The sequence below is a fragment of the Bufo gargarizans genome, chromosome 8 (genome assembly GCF_014858855.1).
Source record: "Bufo gargarizans isolate SCDJY-AF-19 chromosome 8, ASM1485885v1, whole genome shotgun sequence".
Taxonomy (NCBI): domain Eukaryota; kingdom Metazoa; phylum Chordata; class Amphibia; order Anura; family Bufonidae; genus Bufo; species Bufo gargarizans.
In genome coordinates, this window is record NC_058087.1 from 200,889,361 (window position 1) to 200,913,985 (window position 24,625).

General features: G+C 41.6%; 1 protein-coding gene and 1 pseudogene across 1 annotated transcript; both read left to right on the top strand.

The window, feature by feature from the left end:
• The first annotated feature begins 1,727 nt into the window (after positions 1 to 1,727).
• Positions 1,728 to 10,881, top strand: LOC122945576 (serine protease 33-like). The gene is made up of 6 exons (XM_044304643.1): positions 1,728 to 1,764; positions 3,857 to 4,058; positions 4,603 to 4,874; positions 7,988 to 8,154; positions 10,276 to 10,498; positions 10,730 to 10,881. The coding sequence occupies exons 1-6, from the start codon at positions 1,728 to 1,730 to the stop codon at positions 10,879 to 10,881; spliced, it is 1,053 nt and encodes a 350-aa protein (XP_044160578.1).
• Positions 10,882 to 14,419: 3,538 nt separating this feature from the next.
• On the top strand, positions 14,420 to 24,079 carry LOC122945577 (annotated as a pseudogene).
• The last annotated feature ends 546 nt before the right edge of the window (positions 24,080 to 24,625 follow it).

The following is a 24,625-nucleotide window of genomic DNA, read 5'->3' on the forward strand; positions in this document are numbered from 1 at the left end:
CTACCACGTAATGTGATGTACACCCTATCAATGCCACGAATTCTAAATAGAGTGCTATCACAGTCTTGAAACAGTTTAAAATGTTTGGGAATGGTTTTTACCAGAGTGATCCTTGGCAGCCTCAATACCTAAAATGTGTTCGCGCGTCCTCCTCTTTAGTTCTCTAGAGGCTAGCCCCACATAAATACATTGGCACAGGCACATCCCCAGGTATATCACACCTGGTGTATTACATGTAATGGTATGTGTCATGGTATATTGTTTACTGTTCGTAAATGGGTTACCAAAAGTGGAGACCCTATCAATACTGTAGCAAGCCACACATTTCCCACATGGGGAATATCCCCATTTGGGACCTTTTGAGTCAGGATTCAACTTTGTCTGATGACCTGGATGATAGCTATTCACCAGAAGATCTTTTACGTTTTTTGTGCGTCTGTACGAAATGGACGGACGAGTAGGTAGTATTTTTGCCAGGGTAGAATCTAGTTGTAAAATCTCCCAATGTTTTGCTAGTGTGTTCCGAATTAATTTCCACTGTGGGTTATAGGAAGTAATAAACCGTACCTTGTCGGCCTGACTATGTAGTTTACTGTATATACCAGTAGTGGATCTCTTTGTGCCTGTTTGGCCTTTTGATGACATTGTACAATATTCGCCTCTGAATAGCCACGATCAGAAAACCTTTGGTGCAGGTCCCGGGACTGTCTGTTAAATGCTTCGTTCGTGGAGCAAATTCTCCAGGCCCTCAAAAACTGGCCATATGAAATGCTTCGGATGAGGCTGTGTGGGTGACAAGAGTGCACATGTAGGACCGAATTAGTGGATGTCGCCTTACGGAACAAATCATTAGATATCTTCCCAGAATCCTGGACAAAGAAAATCAAGATGCGTCTTATCAATCCTGGACGTCAACGTAATATTCCGGTTGTTGCAATTTAATAGTCCCACCAGCTCGGTGAATCCAGACTGTGGGCCCTGCCACACAACGAAGATATCGTCAATGTAGCGGGCACACATCTGGACCCCACCGATGTCACTCACAGAGGGGGGAGCTAAGCTGGAATGAACCATTCCAGCTTAGATGTACTAAACTGAAACAAACTCCTTATCAACGCATTGCTGCCACCTGCTGGTGAACATGGAAATTGCAACAATAAACAATTAACACGGTTTATAATGCACAGTTGTGAAGACCTAATGTAAAATCACATCAGATGACAAGGTTAAGGCTCCTAACAGATTGTATCTGGGTAAAAGAGTTTCGTAACACAACTCTGGGGTGTTACATATGCAGCCAGGAAATAGCTGTTTTTCAATGCGGTTCGTCACAAATAAATTTGGATTGAATCACATTTTTGGGGAAGATTTGACGAAGTGCGCAAATACAATTTTTAAAACCTTTGCTCATCTCTATTAACAACCACTTATTAGAAAAGAAAGTCTTTGAGATGCGAAAGGAAAAATTACTGAAACCTTTGAAGAAAATCTAACCAAATGATTTGTGTTGTGGAACAGGAGAACAGAGAACACAACCAGTAAATGCTTCTGTGTACATGAACGAGAACTCAACATTCAGGAGTTTCTACATTTTCTAGTTAGGAGATAGCCAATAGGGGCAGCCGGGCTCTGTCACCTTTTCTTCATAAATTGCTGTCTGAACTTTCCGTTTGAAGAAGTTAAGAAGCTTTGTCTGAATCGCATGAGCCAATTCTCAAGCATCAAGAATGGAGCTTTTTAAAGAACTAATTCTGCTGCTTCTAGGTAGGTCACAAACAAAACAAAATGTTTTTTTTTTTATAACTTTGGTTGTAAAAGTTGCATCAATGATTTGATTCTTTATCATTTACAAACTGCAATTCTCTACCAAACTTCTCCAGGGGAAGACTGTACAGAAGCTTTCCATGTCAGATCTCCAGGGATTATAAATGGTCATCAGAACTTGTTATCAGTTGTATTTGTCCCATTACATTTCAATCTTTGTCTAAAAACAATTCAATCGTCAGAAATTACAAAAGGTTTAAGGAATCAAATATTAGTGGAAACATCCAAAAAGCAGCAGCATCTTGCCAGGTGTCTTCATGAAATGCCCCCTGTATACGGAATGTTCCACTGGACCTAGAAGCTCCGGAGTGGGAGATATAGAATCCTGAATCCTCATATCTTTACAATTTACAAAATTCTGAAAACTTTAGGATCATTGGATTTAGAGAAATATTTACATTCATTTTTTCCCCGATTCATTATAAATGACCCTGATCATTTGCCATCAAAGACTCAACATTAGATAAATGATAGATACTAATTAGATTAAAAGAAATAAGTGAGTAAAATAAATAACTGCAATAAAATTTCAATCTATTATGTTTTATATGAGCGGTAACTCAACTGCAGCAAACATTGCTGTTGCTAAATGCAGAGTTGGACCGGAGCATGGTGAGGACAGGTTGTAGCTGGGCTACCCTTTACTTAGGACAAAGAGTCAGAGACCTGACCAAACCCTATATCTAAATATTCAGGTCAAGTTGGAGGGACATGTTGGCGCCTCCTCGGTCCTCTGCTGTTATTATTACAATGATAGATTGATGGTAACGTTTTAAGTCATGGCTACCTACGGTGTGTCACACTGGCCAAACCCACCCTCTGACATTACTTTCATTGAATTGCCATAAGCCATTGAAGGTGGGGACCAGATAGAAGGGTAGAAACTTTATGAACTCGTGACTGAAGGAGTGATTGTCAGAGGGGTCCTACAAGTGGAGAACCCAAGGGCTAAGGAGCTAAAACATTGTGGCAGATTCCAGCTTTTCTAATAGATTGATTTGTAGACAGAACGGATGAATTACAGATAATTACAGGACGCCACAAGGTCCTGACTCCTGAGCAAGAATGCAAACTCTAAACCAGAGTCACCACCGACCATTTACAATGCAGGTGCCTCGTTATGTGACATAGGGAGATTTGGCTCCTCTCAGGCACCAGGTCCTAGATTATCTGCTGCCTCTATCCATAGCTACGTCCTTGTTATGGCTTTGGCCATGTAATATGTAGCATCATCTTCCTCATCATCAGACATTACCCAGGGCTGGACAGTCTCTAAGTCATTGACTCCTTGTAGACTATGGGAAAGAGCAATGAGAGAATATATTTTTTTTTAAATGAGTTTCAAGAAATGTCAAGTATTAGTGGATGGGGTATTTATGATTGTTGTTTGCGTAATAATTTTTTTAAACACATTTATGCCGTGCGCTCTGTCGCTAGTGCGCTCATCAGTGATCGCCTACCCACCTGTCCTGCTGCTACGGCAATCTGGCTGTGTGTGAGTCAGACTCACAGACACAGTCAGCTCCAGTCCCTGCCGCCGCTGCGCCAGTCACACCTCCCTGGCCTGACCCCGTGACCGTGCTGCCAGGCCCGTGACGCTCTGTGAGTGAGGGCCGGGTCCGCACAGCGCACGCTGGTTGGGGCAGGCGGACGGCAGCGCTGTGGCGCAACTCACAAGTAAGTGATTTAAAAAAATTAAATAAAAAATAAAGAAAGTTCAATTTTCCGCCCTCGCCCAGGGTGCGCCCTAAGGCAGCCGCTTGGTCTGCCTTATGGTAGCACCGGCCCTGAGTGTGGTGAAGGACGTCACTCATCTCTTGTAAACAGTCATCAGCAATGAGCAGGTGAAGGACAGGAACCCCAATCTTCTCCTAGATTCTAGTTCAATGTCCTGCTGCCTGAAGAGGGGGGGGGGGGGCTCAATGACCGAGGGGCATCTCATGGAGCCCATTACCTCTGATAGTCCTTCTTGTTGAGTCACTTATTATTTGAGCGCACTGGATCTAAATCTATGGATTTCTCTTCCCTTTAGTTACTTGTGTCTTGGCCAATCCTACATCAACCTCCTCCAAGAACGATTACCTAAAGAAACTCAGCAGAATTGTTGGGGGTAGTAATGCCAATGATGGGGAGTGGCCCTGGCAAGTCAGTCTGCAGTATGAAGGAAACCATATTTGTGGTGGGACGCTGATCTCCAACCAGTGGGTGATGACTGCTGCTCACTGTGTGGAATGGTAAGAACATGATGAGAGATAGATAGATAGATAATAGATAGATAGATAGATAGATAAAAGATACGTAGATAGATAGATAATAGATAGATAGATAGATAAAATATACGTAGATAGCTAGATAGATAATAGATAATAGATAATAGATAGATAATAGAAGGATAGATAGATAATAGATAAATAATAGATAGATAGATAATAGATAGATAGATAGATAATAGATAGATAAATAATAGATAGATAGATAGATATCAGATAGATAGATAGATAGATAGATAGATAGACGATAGATAGATAGATAGATAGATAGATAATAGAAGGATAGATAGATAATAGATATGTTGATAGATAGATAGATAGATAGATAGATAGATAATAGATAATAGATACGCAGATAGATAATAGATAGATAGATAATAGATAATAGATAAATAGATAGATGTCACTCTGTGATATGTACAGGACACACTGATGCAGAACATATTATGTGCGGATTGATGACATCACTGGTAGAACCTCTTCTCACCCTATTGTTTCTTCTGTACAGGACAAGTGATTATGACAGCTTTTCGGTCGTCTTGGGCATGTACCAGCTGAATACTCCAAGCTTCCATGAGATTCAACTCTACTTGGATGAGGTCATTATTCATCCTGACTATATTGGAGTCTTGACCAGAGGGGACATCGCTCTCCTGAAGCTTTCCGCGCCCGTCAGCTACACCCCATACATCCAAGCCGTCCGGCTTCCAGATGAAACGTCCAACTTCCCCTGTGGCTTGGACTGCTGGACCACAGGCTGGGGGGCCACAGACAGCGGCTGTAAGTCTTACCATGACACGGGGGCTGTTGGGACATTTTTTTAGGAAGTGGATAATAAATTGAATGGTGGACGTCACCATCTTCTCACCCCCATGTACACAACACACAGGAATCTGGTTTTGCGGTGGCTTCATTATATCAGAATTACCCTAAAGTTTTTCCATGAGATTTAAGTTAGATATAAACACAAAAACTCTGCCCTGGCATCTCAAGAACTGACATTCTCCTCTAGGCTGCTCTATGGAGAGAGGATATATCTCCTCGGCACATGGAAGTCATGGAGGTCCATCACTCAGGATCCTTTATCACCCAGACAACTGCTTACTGTGGAGGACACCATGATTTATGGTTACCCAGGGAAGGTTGTCTTTCCAGCAGCTCCTTCCCAGTAACATATAGAAGAAATCCCGGCACTCGCAATCTCCCATCAGTTAATCTTTTTTATAGTTCACAAGGGGCGTAATGATCGCGGTCACAGAGGGTGCAACCGGGCCCGGCGGGGGGAGGGGGCCCGCTGCACTCATATGTAACACATCACCTGCATGATATGCACTTCTCCAGTCTCCAGGCCTCCAGCATCAGGCCCCGGGCCTGCCACACTAACTAGTCACACATGGGGGGCACTACTGGGGCCATTACTGGGGACAGTGGGGGACACTACTAGGGGCAGTGGGGGACACTACTGTGGACATTACTGGGGCAGTGGGGGACACTACAATGGGCTGTGGGGAGGCACTACTGTGGACATTACTGGGGCAGTGGGGGACACTACAATGGGCTGTGGGGAGGCACTACTGGGGATATTACTGGGGCAGTGAAGGACACTAATAGGGGCTGTGGGAGGCACTACTGGGGGCAGTGGGGGAAACTACTGGGGACATTACTGGGGGCAGTGGGGGACACTACTAGGGGCTGTGGGGGGCACTTTTGGGGGCACTACTTGGGCCATTACTAGGGGCAGTGGGGGACACTACTAGGGGCAGTGGGGGACACTACTGGGGACATTATTGGAGGCAGTGGTGGACACTACTAGGGGCTCTGGGAGGCACTAATGAGGGCAGTGGGCGACACTACTGGGGACATTACTGGAGGCCCTTCTGGGGGCTGTGGGGGGCACTTCTGGGGGACATTGGGGGACACTACTGGGGCCCATAACTGGGGGCAGTGGGGGGCACTTCTGGGGGGCTGTGGCCATTACTAGAGGCAGTTGGGGACACTACTAGGGGCTGTGGGGGGCACTAGTGGGGTGCACTAATTGGGGCTGTGGGGGAAACTACTGGGGACATTATTGGAGGCAGTGGTGGACACTACTAGGGGCTGTGGGGAGCATTACTGGGGCAGTGGGGGACACTACTGGGAGGCAGTGAGAGACATTACTGGGGGAATTACTGGGCGATCAGGGACCAGGGGTGTAACAATTGTGGACACAGAGGGAGCGACCGGGCACAGCGTGGGGGAGGGGCCCCAATACAATTTTTGCCATGGGGCCCAAGGCACTCTAGTTACGCCACTGTTCACAAGTTAGAGATGAGCAAATTTATGAAAAGTTCGATTCGGCTGATTCGCTGAATTTTACCCAAAAATTTGCTTTCTGATGAATAACTTCTTCACGAAGCGCTTTTTTTGGTAAGTAGTGGGTGCAATGACAGGGAAATGTGATAGCGCCGCCCCCGTCATTGTACCCCTCAGATGCTGCATTCATACATGATTGCAGCATCCAAGTGTAAAAACTGTGAAATTAACATAAAAAATAAAATCATGCTTACCTCCTCCATTTGCTCATGACGGGCTGGCCGCCACCATCTTGCTTGAAGATCTAGATCAAAATCTCACACAGGTACGTCTCCACGCACGAGATCTCGGCCGAGATCTTCAATCAAGATGGTGGCTGGTGTCCCCTCGCGAGCAAATGGAGGAGGTAAGTATGTTTTTTTTTGTTATTTTTTTACACTATTTCAGGTTAAATTGATTCACTGACACGAAGCACGAGGAAATTCGGCTTCGTGGTGAATCGAATTTATCCTGAAATTCAGATCGAATTCCACTTTGTGAGATTCGATTCGCTCATCTCTATTCACAAGTATTGCTATAACAGGGACGCGTTTTATCAACCCCGTCATGTGCACCACTGACTTCCGGGTGTCGACCGAAACCTTCTCTTCTCGTTATAACAGCTAATGGTCAGGAGCAGCATCGGACTGAAGTTCCTTGGGCCCACAACTGGAGATGATTGGTGGGCCAGGTGGGCCGATGCCCGGGGGGCCACCTAAGCCCTCCTCGCAGCCGGCCAGTGGAAGTTTTTGGGGGCGTGTTTTTTTAGATGGACTGTGGTATTTGGCTCTGTTGGGGCGGTAGAATGTGCCACAATATGGTATTCCCGACCCTGCGTTTCTATCAATTTGGACCTGACTTTGGGGCCACTTTTAGCATTTATTCCAGGGCCATTTTAAGTTCCCAGTCCTCCCCTAATTGTCAGGGACACCTCTGAGTTTATAGGATCTTAAAGGCCCTGTTTTATTAAGGGTCCATAATTTTCAGAGCTTGGGCCTACCGGATGATCCTCTGGTACAGGGTCCTGAAGGAAATTGTCTCGCAGTACAGATCCAGACATCTAGAGGCATCTGGATGTCTCATGATGAGAAGGCGAGAGGCAGTTACGACTTTTAGGTGCGAGATCGGCCATTCTGTATGTAGGTGAGGAGCATTCAATATACAGGTGAAACTCAAAAAATTACAATATTGTGCAAAGTTCATTTATTTTAGTAATACAACTTAAAAGGTGAAACTAACATATGAGACTCATTACAGGCAAAGCGAGATATTTCAAGCCTTTACTTATCATAATTTGGATGATTATGGCTTACAGCTTATGAAACCCCAAAGTCTCAATTTTGAGGTCCCCTTTGCTCAGGGGGTATGGATTAATTAGCGGACTAGAGGGTGACACTTTGAGCCGAGAATATGGAACCTTTTCACAAAATTCTAATTTTGAGCTGCATCAATGCAATTCCTTTTAATTTGAATTACTGAAATAAATGGACTTTTGCACGATATTCTAATTTTTTTAGTTTCACCTGTATAATCACTGTCCTTCAATCTGTGTCTCCTTATAGGGGGGAATGAAAATCTGACCCTGCAGGAGGTGGAGGTCCCTCTAATAGACCACGTGACATGTGACCAGCTTTATCATGTCTGGTCCTCAGTGAATGCAAGCACCATTATAATCCATGACTACCAGATCTGTGCTGGGTACCTAGATGGTAAGAAGGACTCTTGTCAGGTAAGTTTCTGTCGACCATGTCACCAGAAGGTGTACACCTCATATATAGTGTTGAGCGCGAATATTCGAATTGCAAATTTTTTTCTTGAATATCGCGATTTCGAGATTTCGAGAATATTTAGAAAATAGTGCTATATATTTGCGAAATCGAATATTGTTTTTTTTTTTTTTTTAATGCTCCAGTCAGTGCCCGTTGCTGCTTCTGCCGACTTCCGTGCTCATGGAGCGTCCCCATCACCATGGGAACGTCTCCATATACTAGAATGTACTGTCGGATTTGAGAATTACGTTGAAATCGCAATTCGATTAATTAAAGTTATAATAATCGAATTGCGATTTCAACTTAACTGCTATATTCCATATTCGTTAATTCTAGCCTACTATGGAATATAGCAGTGCTAAGCTGAACTCGCCATGCGATTACTTCGAGTTATATTAATCGCATTGCGATTTCAACTTGGACCTGGTTTACTATGGTTGGCTTCAATGGCTTGGTAGAATTAGCGAATATGACGAATGTATTCGTCATATTCCACAAAACGAATATACAAATGTATTCGTCATATTCCACAAAACTAAGATATTCTCCATCTTCGTTTTAGCTACCTATTCATCAACTTTGCGAATTCTAACAATCATATAGGAAAGATTACTATAGAGACAGCTAAGTTTAATTTGCTATGCGATTATATTACTTAGCTTTTTTTTATAAATAGAATAATTATAATAATTATCAGGTATTATAATTATTCTATTTATTTTAAAAAAAGCTAAGTAATATAATCGCATAGCGAATTAAACTTGGCTGTCTCTATAGTCAACTTTCCTATATGATTGTTAGAATTCGCAAAGTTGATGAATAGGTAGCTAAAACGAAGATGGAGAATATCTTAGTTTTGTGGAATATGACAAATACATTCGTCATATTCGCTAATTCTACCAAGCCAACCATAGTAAACCAGGTCCAAGTTGAAATCGCAATGCGATTAATTCAAGTTATAATAATCGAATTGCGATTTCAACTTTTTACGTATATTCTTAATATTGCTCTAACTTCGTCTTTTAGAATATTCGTAATATTCTAAAAGACGAAGTTATAGCAATATAACGAATATTCTAAAAGACGAAGTTATAGCAATATAACGAATATTCTAAAAGACGAAGTTAGAGCAATATAACGAATATTCTAAAAGACGAAGTTAGAGCAATATTACGAAATTTCGTAAAATACATATAGATTGTAATTTAGCTAATATACTGCTATAGTAATTTTTTTAATAGTGTACATATTTAACCAAACTTAAGTTCAGAAGAGGCAAAAAAAAATTGAGACAAAAAAAAAGGATTATAGCACTATATTAGCTAAATTACAGTCTATATGTGTATTTTACGAAATTTCGTAATATTGCTCTAACTTCGTCTTTTAGAATATTCGTAATATTCTAAAAGACGAAGTTAGAGCAATATAACGAAATTTCGTAAAATACACATATTAGCCTAGCCATAGTCAATTAGTCATAAGGACGTTGCATTATACTATTAAAAGAAAAATCGCAATACGCAATTAATTGAATTACATATTATTCGCGATAATTGGAAATAATTACGAATATTCGATTTCGACGAATATAACATGAATATTCATACGAATATTCGCGAAATATCGCGAAATAGAATATGGCACCTCCCGCTCATCACTACTCATATACTGCCTTGTATCATTACATTGGACCGTGCTGCAGTTCTGGATTCATATTTGAGCTCATTTGATCATTGTAAAGTGGTCTCACCATTACACGAGTCTTCTAGGAAACCAGCACAATAAGCGATTTGCAGCATTTTTCTAAAACACATGACAAGGCTGCAATGCTCCATCACACTTGGAATCTTCTCAGCTTCCTGTGGGCACCACTAAAGGGCAATCTGAATGTAGCTTCAATCAACCATGTCCATCAGTCTACAGATTGCCCCCTGCTGGTGAGCACAGGAAGCTGAGACTGAGTGTAAGGACCAGAGAAGGGTGCTCTGAAGGAATAGGGCATCTGATCATATTCTGCTGCAGATCTTTTCTTGGTGAATATTTCAGAACATTGGAGAGAGTTGTATTGTCCTCTTTTGCAGGGAGACTCTGGAGGGCCTCTGGTGTGTAAGGTGCAGGGCTCCTGGTACCAGGTCGGTATTGTCAGCTGGGGTGAAGGATGTGGTTCTCCATACCGCCCTGGAGTCTACTCTCTTGTGCCGAACTATCAGCAGTGGATCCAGCAGTATGTGCCCGATCTGAAGTTTATGAAGCTGACGAACATTCAGCCAGACATGAAATGCTTTGACCTCCCTCCCGATGCAGGTAATATGGCTGCAGAGTCAAGGCTACTGCCCTCTGGTATCATTCACATTTCACATATTGATCCAGAACAGTGAAAAGCAAAATGTAGACTACCCAGAGACATTGTCCATGAAAGGAACACGCAGCACACAGGCCCACTGTCCCCAGGACCTGAGGACATGACACTGCGGCCAAGCCTTGACTAACGAGGATGTAATCTATTCAGTGAATAGGAACATTCATTATATCCAGATGCTAGCACTCTGCCCTGCTCATGTGACAGATACACGGGTACATGGCTTCTTACAAGAGACGGCTCTGACAACTGTGGCTATATGAGCCTCACAGGACAGGTTGTCAGCCCCGGAGGAAAAGCAGAGTTCTTAACCACCATAGACAATTGATTATTTGTTTTCTTTGTTTTGTATCAATATGAGGTCTATTGTGACAATGACACTTGCCTAGGACTTCCTAGACTACCACTCCCATCACTGATCCTCAGATCCGGGAGTAAATCTAACTCCTCCACTATCTGATCTGTATTCCAGCCTCTTCTCAGCTCTGGGCTGGACATGGAACCTGGCTCCTGATGGCTCTCAGTGGGATGCTCTGTGCCTTGTGGTCCGGTCCGTTTGCACTTTGTGAGTATCTGCTCTTGTGATCTCTTCTGTATTGCATTGTTAGGTACGCATCCATGTAGTCTGGGGTCCCAGGGGGCCAATGCTTCTATACAGAACACGTCCCCTCATTGTTATCATCAATAAGATCCTATAGGTTACTCCTGAATCCTCTGATAAGACAGAGACAGTGAGTGCCCAGAAGTCATCTCCAGATGGGGTTCTCTTCTGCTGGATCTTGGGATTGTGTCAATGATTCAGAGCCTGGGCCTCCCCGAGGATCCTCTAGTGCTCTGAGGGGTTCTTGGACATACTACCCCCAACGCTCCTCCTATAAGTGGTTCTTATAACATTCCGGGGGTAATATCATTGTCATCCTTCATTTTCCCTCCGCTCCTCATAGATTGTAAGCTCTGATGATCACGGCTCTATCATTTTGTGACAATCTTGCAGTTCTTTTGTGCTATTCCGAAAACGGGAAAAGTTCTGGAATGTTTTTATCCCATTTTTTCTAATTTATTTTAAGAACATAGAGTTGCACTGAAATGAAGAATTACAATCACCCCTCCTCCTTCCTCCCCTTGGTAGGTCGTACTGATCTGATACTTGGCGTGTCCAGTTTGGGATCATCAGGCCGAGGCCAGTCCTGGGGTTTAAGCAGAAAGCAACATTTTTATTTTATTTTGTAGTTCAATCATTTTTCTTTTTTCTTCACAATTTTATAAATACTTGATTGTTTTTATTGTGGCCTTGGTTACAATCTGTAAGATGGCAGCCGCTCCGTCCTCCGGAACCTACATAGATTGGTGCAGAAACCCAAGACGGCCAGATCCTGGAGCAGCAATGCAGAAGACCCTGGATACTGTGGCATCGAACTGCAGGGAATATTATAGAAAATGACATAATAAAGGAGAATCCAGTGCATTCCTGTTCTAGAGGGCGATTTTCTCATCTCGGAAGCCTAGGTTCAAGGCTTGATATGAAAGAGATGATTGTCTTACGAGAAATAAAAAAATGTAATGAAATTAAAATAGTAAAATATTGTCTTACAGGAGGTTCCAGGTTGTGTACGGTCAGCGGCTCTGTGAACACCACGGCGAGAGATGCCCCCGAACCAGGAATCATCCCGCGTGGACAGTCCACATCACCCAGGACAATATATGACGGATCCCAAGAATTCTTCCCCTGAATGTACACGAGCCATTGTGAACTACAAAGCCTCCTCTTTCCTCGTTGATTTTTTTTTTAACCAAATTTTTTTAGAATAAACTTTCCACACAAATTCATCGACATTATCAGTTTTTCTCTTTTTACAACTTTAATCCCTACCCCAAACTCCCCCCCTCCCTCTCCTTGCGATGCGTCTCCTATCCCCTCCGGAGCAGGAATGGCGATGGGGTAAAGGCAGGGAGCTTAAGACTTCCCAATCCCCCATACCTTATTCCATTTCTCCTCAATATGTCTTTGTTTATTTAGGATATTTTTATATTTCTTGATCTTTTTCACCAGATTTATCCATGTATGCAACTAGGGATATTTCGTGTAATTAAAAGTCTTGCCAAAAACATTATTTTAAGCAAGAGAATCTTTTTATACTTATAACAATGAAATACAAAAGCCGGGATCCATCTCCTCCTCTTTCCTCGTTGATTTGATTTCTTATTTATTCTATTTTACACTTCTTTGTTGAGGGCTTGTTTCTTTCAGGACAAGTTGTACTTTCTAATGCCGACATTGAATAATGCAGACAAAGTATTGGGAAGCTGGAAATAAATTCCAAATGTGGTGGAACTGGAAAAAGATGCGATTCCAGCACAGTTCTAGGGGTTTTGTTTTTATAGTGTTCACTATGCAATAAAACTGACCTGTTACCTTGTTTCATTCTCCATCAGTACAATTAAAAAATACCATATTTTTTGAGTTTTTCTTCTGTTTTAATACTTAAAAAAATAAAACCTTTGGAAAAAAAAATCATTTTTTCTTTTCATCACTATATTCTGACCCCCACACCTTTTTATAGCCTACGGAGCAGTGTGAGGAGGTGAAATGATGGTAAAATGGTGAATCAGCCACATAGATTTTTTTCCCCATTATGCCAGGCATGATCAACCTGCGGCCCTCCAGCTGTTGCAAAACTACAACTCCCAGCATGCCTGAACAGCCTACAGCTAGCAGCCTAAAGCAGGGCATTGTGGGAGTTGTAGTTTTACAACAGCTGGAGGGCCGCAGGTTGAGCAGGTCTGTATTATGCCATTCACCGTATGGGATAAAAAAAAAATGATTTTACTAGCATAGGCTAAACATTTTAAAACTTTTTTTTAGGCCCCCAAGTGGACGCTAACATGCAATCATTAGATTTCAATTTGTATAACGTAACATAGTTTATAACGCTGAAAAAAAATATACTGTAATGGAATTTTATACAATACACAAAGATCGGTATATTATTAATTCAGTGCTGCCACCTGCAGGCCTGAATTGGAATATACCAGTAATAAGCCTAGAAGCCTAGTGCAGACTCTGGCCTTTTGCTTTAAAGGATCGCACTCCCCGATCTCAGCCAGAGGGTGGCATTCATGCTCGGGGAGTGCGCACTTCTGGGTTTTTGGCATTTCAGATGCCATGGTCATTTGCCTACGACTTCTGAGGGGTTAAATGTCCTCGATCAGGCACTACCAACAATCGTAGACATTGGCCCTATGTGTCTGCTGTGTGAAACAGCAGGCACCTGAGAGCTTTGGTGCTTGTTCCTCTCTGGAACAGGTGCCATCTTGAAAGACCTGCCATCAACCGTACATGTAGTGCAGATATTTTTAATGTAAAGAATGAAAATAATATCTGATATCATACAGCACAGGACAGTCTGAACCTGCTCTGTACCTCACAGAGATCTTCCCATTCATTGCTCCAAATGCTCTACTCTACTCAACTGCCGGTGGCTCTTGACCTCACATCTCATGTTGGTCGTACCCAGATCTACTACTTCTGAACTTGATTTTCATGAATGGAAAAGTTAGAAGTCTAAAAAGGTCTATTCTATAACATAATAACCATTGTCTTCAAGATTCCTTACATAGTAAAAAGGGTTATGTTATGTGAGTCGGGGGATTAACCACCAAAGAGACATGTTATTTTTAAAATGTCATTGACACTCAGAGGTTAACATTCAAGCCCGTCAACATTTTTTTGTTAGGTTCTAAGGTTGAACCAAATGGATGACGTGATCATCCTGCCCCTTAAATACAGCCTGGTCCTTCATCTTATGGTAGTTGAAGCAGAGATTTCTCATGAGGAAACCTCAGCCTATTAACATCACACATCGCGAATGGCTCATCCACAAGTGATACGACTCCTGGGTCTAGGTATGTGATGTATTATACTGACCATAGAAGAACTATAGAGCAGGGAAGGTTCATTAGGGGCCAGGATGAGGCGGTTGGTGTCTACATGGTTCTTTAAAAACTGTAAAGTCTTTGTTCTACTCTATAAAATTTTGGGCGATTTCAGATTTCAGCAACTTATCCACAATTTAATTAAAAAACCCTATGACTTAATCTCTTAACTGAAGAGAATCTTAATTATGTGGGATGTCTGGTTCCATGACAGCTAGGACATCCAGTAGAGTCAATTCTGATTTATCCAACTCGTGAAATGGAAGTGACTTTGTCAAAATGTGAGATTCTTCAGCATTTAGGACTAAAAAAAATCTAAATTATGTGTGTCTACTTTAACAAACCAGACTTGATTGCTGAGGGGAAGATTTGAGTTTTAAGATTTCTTGTGAATTTCAGTTTTATGTTTTTGTCGACCTCATGGTTTGAGGATAAAGAAGGTTAAGTTTGAATTTCTGAGATTAAAAATTAAGACCATTTGTTTATGTTGTGCTTCCAGTTTTCATGATTTTTTTTAATTTTTAAAGTAAATTAAATGAAAATTCCCATTGATAATCAGGGTCTATGTGTGATAATATGGAGATAGAGTTGATTGTGTGTACAATTGCTTGAGGCTGAAGAAGCCTGTGCAGGTTGGGCCTTATGGTCCCTATAGACCTGTAGACATGCTGATCCTGCCAAATGGAGCCTTGGTGAAACGCTGTGTTCTCCACTGCAAGATCCTTCTATGGCGTCTACCTTCTGGGTTTACTTTTTCTTCTGACAGATTTTGTATATTGTATGGTCCCCCCCCCCCCCCTTCCCATATCAGTATCTTAGATCTGAAAGCAGCTTCATCATTCAGTTTTCTTTTCAATTTTTCTAATAAATAAGTTTATCTGTGCAATTTTGTTCTGAACGAATCATAAACATACATTTTTTGTATTATTATTATTATTATTATTATTATTATTATTAATTGATAATAATCTTTGGTGTTGAGCGAATTGAAGTCTGAAGTGGACTTTGATCCGAATTTCAGGGACAATTCAGTAGGCTGTGAAGCCGAATTTCCTTGTGCTTCATGGCAACAAATAGATTTTTGAGCATTGAGAATTGGCTAATTTTGATAAATAGATAATCGTTCAAGTGACTGACGACGCCAGTGATAACGAGCATTTGCATTCAGGGAGCATCGTGCACCGATTCCTTCCTATTCGCTGGTACACTCACTTATACCATGATCAGTGACTGTATTCAGACAGGTCTAGTCATCGTGCCCAGCGGTGAAAGATCACACGATGCACATTTACACAATTCATTAACGACAAACGATAGTTTACTTATTCCCATCAGTGATTTCACTAGCGTTGCACATGCGTTTTTAGTAAAATCATTCCGTCGCTACATACTTTCACATTACACGATTATCGTCCACAGTGAATCGCTGGCATTCGAATCGTAATGATTATCTGCTCATCTAAATGAGCCTTAAAACTCTTTAAACGCAGATATCTCTGCAGCTATTTATCATCCAGACAAAAGAAGGGTATCGTTTCAATCAGCATTATGAGCCCTACCAGGCAGTGTGTTTAGTAGGGTTGATCTTGGTGACAGAGCCTCTTTAAATGCCACTTCACAAAATATAATCCTATTGTTATCAATATGGAGCCCTTACTAGAAAAATGCAAGAAATTCCATCCTAGGGCTCAGCCAACCTCCTGAAAATCTCCTCATTGTATTCAGATTGAACTAGCTGGAGGCATTTGCCACATGACAAGTTGACACATAGGCCAAACATCTGGGAGACACTCAGAAAGGTCAAAGACTTGGGGGTACACCGACATAAAATAATAATTTTGAATACACACATATAAATGTCATGCATTTTGGAAGCATAGACCAAACATTTGGGACTCACCTACATAGGCCATGTATTTTGATCCACGTTCGTTGCCCATGCATTTGGAGTAGACCAGTAAACACAACTATTTGTAAGGTGAAGGGGGGGGGGTAACCCACTTTATTACCCCGCACATACGTAACATTGTATTTATGAGCCTATCAGCTTCTTATAAATCCTCTAAGGGCTCCAGTCAATACATTCATTTTGGGACTTCCCAGAGCCAAAACATCCTGTTTAAATGCCCACACATGTTAATACCTAGTGTTTTTAGTTTAGAAGACCCTTTCAAATAAGAACAATCAAAAGAGCCACACTAAAAGATAAAGAACAATTATAGGTTTTGGCCCTAGTACCAACCAATGTCCTCCTTGGTACCCCTAGTGCAAGTTCTAGCAGGGCTGTCCTTGGAGCTACTAGTACTCAGTTGTACAAATGTCCTTTCCGGTGTCCCTAGTACCAAGTTCTAGTAATGCCCTCACTGGTGCTCTTAGTAGCAAGTTCTAACAATGTCCTCCCTAGATTTCCTAGCATGCAAAAGATTCCAACAGCTTGTAGAGATACCAACAGCTGGAAAGCCACATGTAGAGGCCAAAGGGCCTCATGTGGATCTTAAGCCACTGGCCAGGGAGCACTGCTCTGGGCCCTTGAAGATGATCCCAATTTTGAATATGTCTGAGGTCTTTACAGAAAGATGAGGTTAGTGGCGTTTTATTGAGGACAACTACCAGTTTACTGGGGTGGTTGGGTTGAGTCAGGTGGCACAGTAGTTGCTACCCTGATAATAATCACACACATACTGTACTACCTTGTGCATTCTTCATTCACTAGTTAGAAACCCCAGGAGTTGGATACTGTAGTTAACAAGGTCATGAGTCTGAATCCACATGGCTTGGTTAACATTAAAGTGGTGATTAGGGTTGAGCGAACCCATGGAAGCTCAGGTTTGCTGGGTTTGGCCGAACTTCACCCGAACTTCACCCCGAACCCGGACTCCATTTAAGTCAATGGGGACCCGAACTTTAATTTATTATTTTAACATGGTTATAACGGAAAATAATAGCATTCTTAAAACAGTATGCTAAATAAAATGTCTACTGAGGGGTTAAAAATAAAAAACAAGCTCACCTCATCCACTTGATCGTGCAGCCGGTATCCTCTTTTCTTCAGGACCTGCAAAAGGACCTGCGGTGATGTCACCGCAGGTCCTGCTTAATGAAGATAGAAGGACCTGCGGTTATAACCATGTTATAACGGAAAATAATAAAATCACTCAAACCTAGACCCGAACTTCAGTATAAAAGTCTGGGTTCGGGTCCTGGTACCCGAACTCGCAAATATTTCATACAGCTGATTTTGTGAAGATCTTATGATGATAGTGGATGGACAGGGGCTCATGTATTCTATGTTAAAGGCAATAGATTATTTTTTCTGTAATTATTTTGTGATATTCCGAAGTGTCTTCTATGTATTGTGTATAAGAATCCAACTACCAGGCGGATAACTACATTTTTCTCTTTCAGTTGCCTCCATCCTTTTGGGCTCCAAAGCCGCCACAAATGACATTCACCCAAGCAATTTTAATAGAGTTTATGGGGGCACCGACTCCAAGGAAGGAGAGTGGCCCTGGCAAGTCAGCGTGTAAATTAATGGCTCCCATATATGTGGGGGGTCAATCATCTCTAATCAGTGGGTGATGTCTGCTGCTCACTGTTTTGAAGGGTAAGAAAACCTCAATAGTTGTGCGGACCAGGTTGTAGTTGGTTTGCGTTCCAATGATTTTCCAATGGTTGTAGTTGGTTTGCGTTCCTGGATTATCTTATATAGTAGATCTTTGCCAACAATTCTTTTTAATTTGCCTTATTTTTGTGATAATGTGATTATATGGTCACCAACAGAAAAAGGAGATTGGAAGCATCACAAATATCCCACAAATTACATGTCCTCATCCAGCCATCATCATGTAAAAAAGTAGAATAGGACACCAGCACACCATCTATACGCCTTATTGTGACAGGGAAAACACCCAGTGATGTTTCGGCTCATGTATGAGCCGTCCACAAGCTTGAGATGAAACGTTACTGGGTGTTTTTCCTGCCACAATAATACAGCCTTCATGGTATGCTGACGTCCCATGATATTTTTTAGACTATGTGGCCTCCAGTTCTGACAGATGGATGTTGGGTAACTTAAAGTGTATGTGTCATCAGAAAAGGACCGAGTGTTTAAATCATTTTATGTTTAACATATTTTAAATAATTTTTGGTAGTTATTTATAATTTTCCATGTCAATATCTATATTTAAACAAAAAACATAAAATCCTGCAGTTTACACCCTGGTCACTAAGTCTAATAATAGGCGCCACTACTTGGTCTGTACAAATCACTTTTCTGCAGTTATATGCTTATTAGTGATGAGCGGCAGGGGCAATATTCAAATTCGCGATATTCCGCAAATATTTGGGCGAATATTCGATATATATTCGCGAATTCGTGATCTCCAGACATTATTTTCTCGATTGCGAAAATTCGCACAAAATTCGCATAAACTGGTATTTTTAAAAAAATCGAATATTCACGATTACGAATATATTTTGCGATATTCTAAATATTCGCTAATTCTCGAAGTGCCGATATTCGCGATTAAAATTCGCAATTCTAATATTCGTGATCAACACTAATGCTTATCTGGTATTCTAATCCTGACTGTAATCACCTCTGTGTATAGATAAGACAGGATCCACCATTCACAATGAGTGATTGTCAAAGCTTATCTATACCACCTTCCTGCACAATGACCTCTACATAGGTCACAGAAAACGCCCTGAAAACTCTCCTATAGAAGTCAATGAGTTCCCCTCTTCATTGTTAAGGAATTCAGGTGGAAAAACTCAACCTGGCCTTGGTAACAACAAACGTTAGGCAAATCCAGACCAGAGAGATTATAAAATTCCATCAACTTCACTAACTTTTGTTCTGTTTTGTCAGGAATACAGACCCCACCTTCATTACTCTAGTACTGGGCATGAACCAGCTGTATACTCCGACTCCACAGGAGATTACTGCCACTGTGGACCAGATTATCCTTCATCCTGAGTTTGTGAGTATCGGAACCAAAGGAGACATCGCTCTGATGAAGTTGTCCAGTCCTGTCAGCTACACTGAATACATCCAAACAATACGCCTACCAGATGAGACGTCTGTATTCCCCTGTGGATTTTTCTGCTGGGGCACAGGCTGGGGGGCCACAGAGAATGGTTGTACGTATATTATTTTTGGTTATTGTGTGATAATGCTTCACGGAGCACAAAACCATCAGTCCAAACAGAGTTCTGAAATGTAACATTTATCAAGTATTAATACAAGCAGTCAAGAAACTTCAAAGCACCTAGTGATAGGTGAATGGACCTTCAACTGGTCACAGTACCTTCAATGGCTGTTGGTGAAATGCTTATTCCACCAAAGTCATTCGACCAAATATATACACAACTGGTTCGGTTGACCATGCGTATATTCTCAATATGGAAAGAGTGTAAGCCAATGCTAGACACCCGTTCCCTCCAAACACCTTTTGTGGTGGCTTATCTCTCTTGATAACAAAACGTTTGAGCATGTTCAAATTCAAACTCAAGTTGCCCATGAAACAAAAAACTCCTTTTAGATAGGGAAGAGCGAACCTGAACTGCAAAGTTTGGGTTTATACCGAACTTTGCAAGTTCCAGTACCCGGACCCACACCCAGACTTTTTTTTTCACTGAAGTGTTTGGGTAATTTTATTATTTTCCATTATAACATGGTTATATCAGAAAATAATAGCATTCTTAAGACAGAATGCAAAACAATATGGCAGTTTAGAGGTTACCTCATCCTCTTGATTGCGTTGCAGCAGTCTTTTCTATCTGCCAAAGGACCTGCGATGTGCATAATGACGTCACCGTGCCCACCACCATGTTATAACGGAAAACAATAAAGTGAAGTTCGAGTCCCCATTGACTTCAATGGGGTTCGGGTTCGGGGTTAAGTTTGGGCCCTGTACTCAAACTTTGACCTGAAGTCCAGCTGAACCTGAACTTCCACGGGTTCGCTCATCCCTACTGTTAGTGTCTTTACCTTGGAGTCACAGGCACTAGAAGAATCCCTATACCCCACTATTATTCATAAGCATAGAAGGTCTCCTCCATGTGGAGGACAGCCAAGCTCTGTCATGTTCAGCTCCACCGTTCATGTGTTTCCTCAGTTTACTTTCATGTGCAACTTAGTAGGAAATGAGAAGGGTAAAAAGATTCTGTCATAAAATTTACATTTCAAGCTATATTTTATGTAGCTTGGCCATGGGTTTAGTGTAACTATAATCTACGTTATAAATTATTCTGAGGCATGGTTGTCCAGTTGGAATAATGCGTTTTAGCTGTATATGATCTGACCTGAACTAACCTGCAACTGCAGTTACCCCAAACCCTCAAGACATAACAGGTAATTGTGGAGGCCAATGGACATACTCTACTTCATGTAGTTCCTGGCATGTCTAGAGACTGTCACACGATTCTCAAACATCCAAAACTCTGTTTTTCAGCTTCTCCTGCAAATGGCATTCTCCAGAAGGTGACAGTTCCTCTAATTGGCTATAAGACGTGTGACCAGTTGTATCATGTATCATCAGCTGAGAATGCCAACCAAGTCGTGATCCATGACTATGAGATTTGTGCTGGATACGTTGATGGAAAAAAAGATGTTTGTCAAGTAAGTATCTCAGGGGGTGTTCTATAGACAGTAGAAACCTCAAGACTCCGATCATTATTATTATCCTATATTATCCTATATTATTCTATATTATTCTTTATAAGTATTCTATAAAACTAAATTATTAAGAGCTATGGCTGATTCCTGCAAACGTACAGATGTCAAACATAATTGTTGCAATTGTGTATTTGTTTGGTCATTACCAGTGGAACCATTGCTACAAAATACAAATTAGGACAATCATTCACAAATGTTGGAAAGTTGGAGTTTCTGAATCATAAATGTTGGACGAGTTGATTCTGCTTTACGCATTAGCTGCTCCAGAAAGTATAGTCCATTAATGAAAGTGGATTTCTGTCAATGTGTTTTTTTAATGCTAGACCTTTAAAGTAGAGAATCTCACAGACTAAACGCCGCCTTACTGCATTGGTAACTCCTTCATTTGTGATAGCATTCTAGCATTTAGTTGGTGGTCAGGAGATATCTGAATATCTGAACTGTAGGCTCGTGTCCATAAATAATAAGTAAATTGGTTTCTCAGAAGGCTCATTGATAGTTTGGGTTTCTGCTCTGTATTTTTTTATCTTAAATTGAATAAAATGGCCAAAATGTGAATCATCAAAAATAAAAATAGAAAGACAAGAGGTCTTGTTTGGCCAAGAGGGAATTTCAAGCAGTGGGTCTCAATAAGAGAAGAGATCATTGTGAAGTCAATGTTACATTACCACAGTAATCGTCCTTTTTTTGCAGGGAGACTCTGGAGGACCTCTCGTATGTAATATTCAAGGTGTCTGGTACCAGGCTGGTATTGTAAGCTGGGGAGAAGGCTGTGCTGCCCCATACCGTCCTGGAGTCTATTCTCTTGTGCCAGTTTATCAGAGCTGGATCCAGCAGTATGTGCCTGATCTGGAGTTTTCAAAAGTGCCGAATGTCTCTACGTCAAGAGGAGGATGTTTCAACTACGTATCTGACCCAGGTAACGTGGACTTCATATATGTTCAGGTTGTGCTGTTCTTTAACAACAGCCCATAATATCATCTACTGAACCTAAACAGTCAGATCAAGTAATAGCATTCCTTTAGCTTTAGTAGGATCTTCCATCTGTACTGAAGTCAGTAGAAAACATAGATTCTTCAAGACCATTGTATATGGCACGAAATGAGAACAGATCCTTAACATGATCTATCCACGTGATAAACATATCGACCTGAACTGTTATCACCGTGGCTGTAGAGAATCTAAAAACATTTCCAGTTGACTCCTGCCTGGTCTCCTCAGATCTTGGGCTGGACGCACTGTGAGCAGTAATTCACTTGTAATATGTAATTTCTTTTGTTACAATTTCCTGCTATTATTAATCTGTTCTCCATGATCACACCTAATGTTCATCCTGTTGACTTTATATACTTTTCAGCAACTTCTTACCTCTGGGCAGGACAAGGAACGTGGGTCATGCTGATTCTTTCTGTGATGTTGTGCGCCTTTTGGTCTGGCCGCTGGACACTTTCTTTTTGTGAGTGCTCACCACCATACATCACAAACCTCTAATACAGTAGATTGTCTGCTCACATAGAAGGAACTTTTTCTAGGTATATTGGCAGGTTTCAGAATTTCACCTGACATTACCTGGCACCTTATGTAAGAGCTTGAAGTGCATAAAGAACTGCATGTTAAAACCCTCCTGAAGCAGGGGCACAGCTATAAGGGGGTGCAGAGGTAGCAGTCGCTACTGGGCCCAGTGCATGGTGGTCAAGTTACACCTCTGGCTGGAGCGAAGGGATTAGGACAATAATTTGGCATGGAAGGGTGGGGGTTGTCCTTTCAATTTTAGCCTCAGGAAGCACAAAGGTTATGTGATTCCCTGCCACTGGTCACAAAGCACTGTGGGAAGGAGGGCCCAAGCTGAACTCTTCCACCAGGGCCCATGAGCCTTTAGCTACACCCCTGTCATTTAAATACAAAACCCATAAGGGAGCTAATGTGGCTGTGTTCTGGTTTACCTCCTCAGGACCTGGAGCACAATATGTTACTATACCAACCTCAAAGTCACCTGCAAGAAAGAGAAGTGTAAGCAAGTGAAGATGAGATGTCCATGATTTATAGCAAACGAGGCTCTACAGCTCAACATGACTGCAGATCACCATGATTACAACTCACCAGGATCTACAGCTCAACATGACTGCAGATCACCATGATTACAGCTCACCAGGATCTACAGCTCAACATGACTACAGCTCACCATGATTAATAGGTCACCAATATTTACATCTGGCCATGTCTTATAGATCACTATGATACACAGTTCCCGTGATAGACAGCTCACCATGATTTATAGAAACCATGATTTACACCTTACCATGTCTTATATATCACCATTATTTGTATTTCCCATGATCTGTAGATCACTAGCCTTCGGCATAGCTATAGAAGGTGCAGACATGGCAGGATGATCTGTCACATAAGAAAATACTAGCCTTATAAACAGTGCATGGTGATTTGGGTCCCCGTTACAGTTAGGGCCAGGAGCTCCCTTGTTACAGATCACAGTGATTCCCAGCTATTGTCATATGTGTCTTTGGTTTCACATTTCTAAACCACAGTGACCAGACTTTCTTGCAGGAGTACATGGCTGTTGGGGTTTGCATTAATTTCTATACTCACATCTCCCACTAGATAAGCTTATTGTATCACCTATTATATTAACCTTGCTGGTTGTATTATGGCTTCTTCTGGGTGAACGCAACTTCTGGTGATGGATCGGGGAGAGGGGTTTCTTATTTTTCCTTAAAACTATTACAATGTATCCATGTATGAAATAAAACCTTTTTCCATTTGCTTAGTTTTTCTGTGTGTTTTTACAAAGAGTAAGGCAGCGGTGATGACCTGCTCTGATCAGAGAGTCTTAAAAGACAAGGGGCACCGGAACGTCAATGTTAATATCAAGGGCAAATGTAGGAGGAGGATCGGTTAGGAGTGACTCATGAGGAAGCAGCTGGCAGATAACAGCAGGTCCACTCTTCCCCTGCATCCAGAGGGACCGATCCACTCTTCTGTAAATCATCATAGAAAGTCGGGCAACTTTCTAATAGACTTTGCATTTGCTTGTCTTTTTTTAAAGATTTCTGCCTGCTGAAATGGAACAAAGGTGCAAAGGGACATTCTTGTTTATACTCAAAGGCTAAAAAGCTGAACTGATCCAGTCCAACACACACGTGGGGTCAGGCTCGGACTGGCCCACAGGGGAGTAGTGATGCGCGGCAGGGGTCATATTGGAATTTGCGATATTCATTATATTCTACATTTTTTTACAAAAATAAATGGCAAGGTAATGATCGCGCAATATGCAAATATTACGCAATCAATACAGGCTGTTGGGGTTTGTAGGGTAACATTTTGAAAGTTTCTAGTAAAATCAAAAACAAATATATAGTGCTATAGAATTTAGTGCTAGTTTTTTAGAATATTCGTCATTTTTTTCCATCTGAAGTCATGATTCCTCCCTGCTTAACCCCTTCAC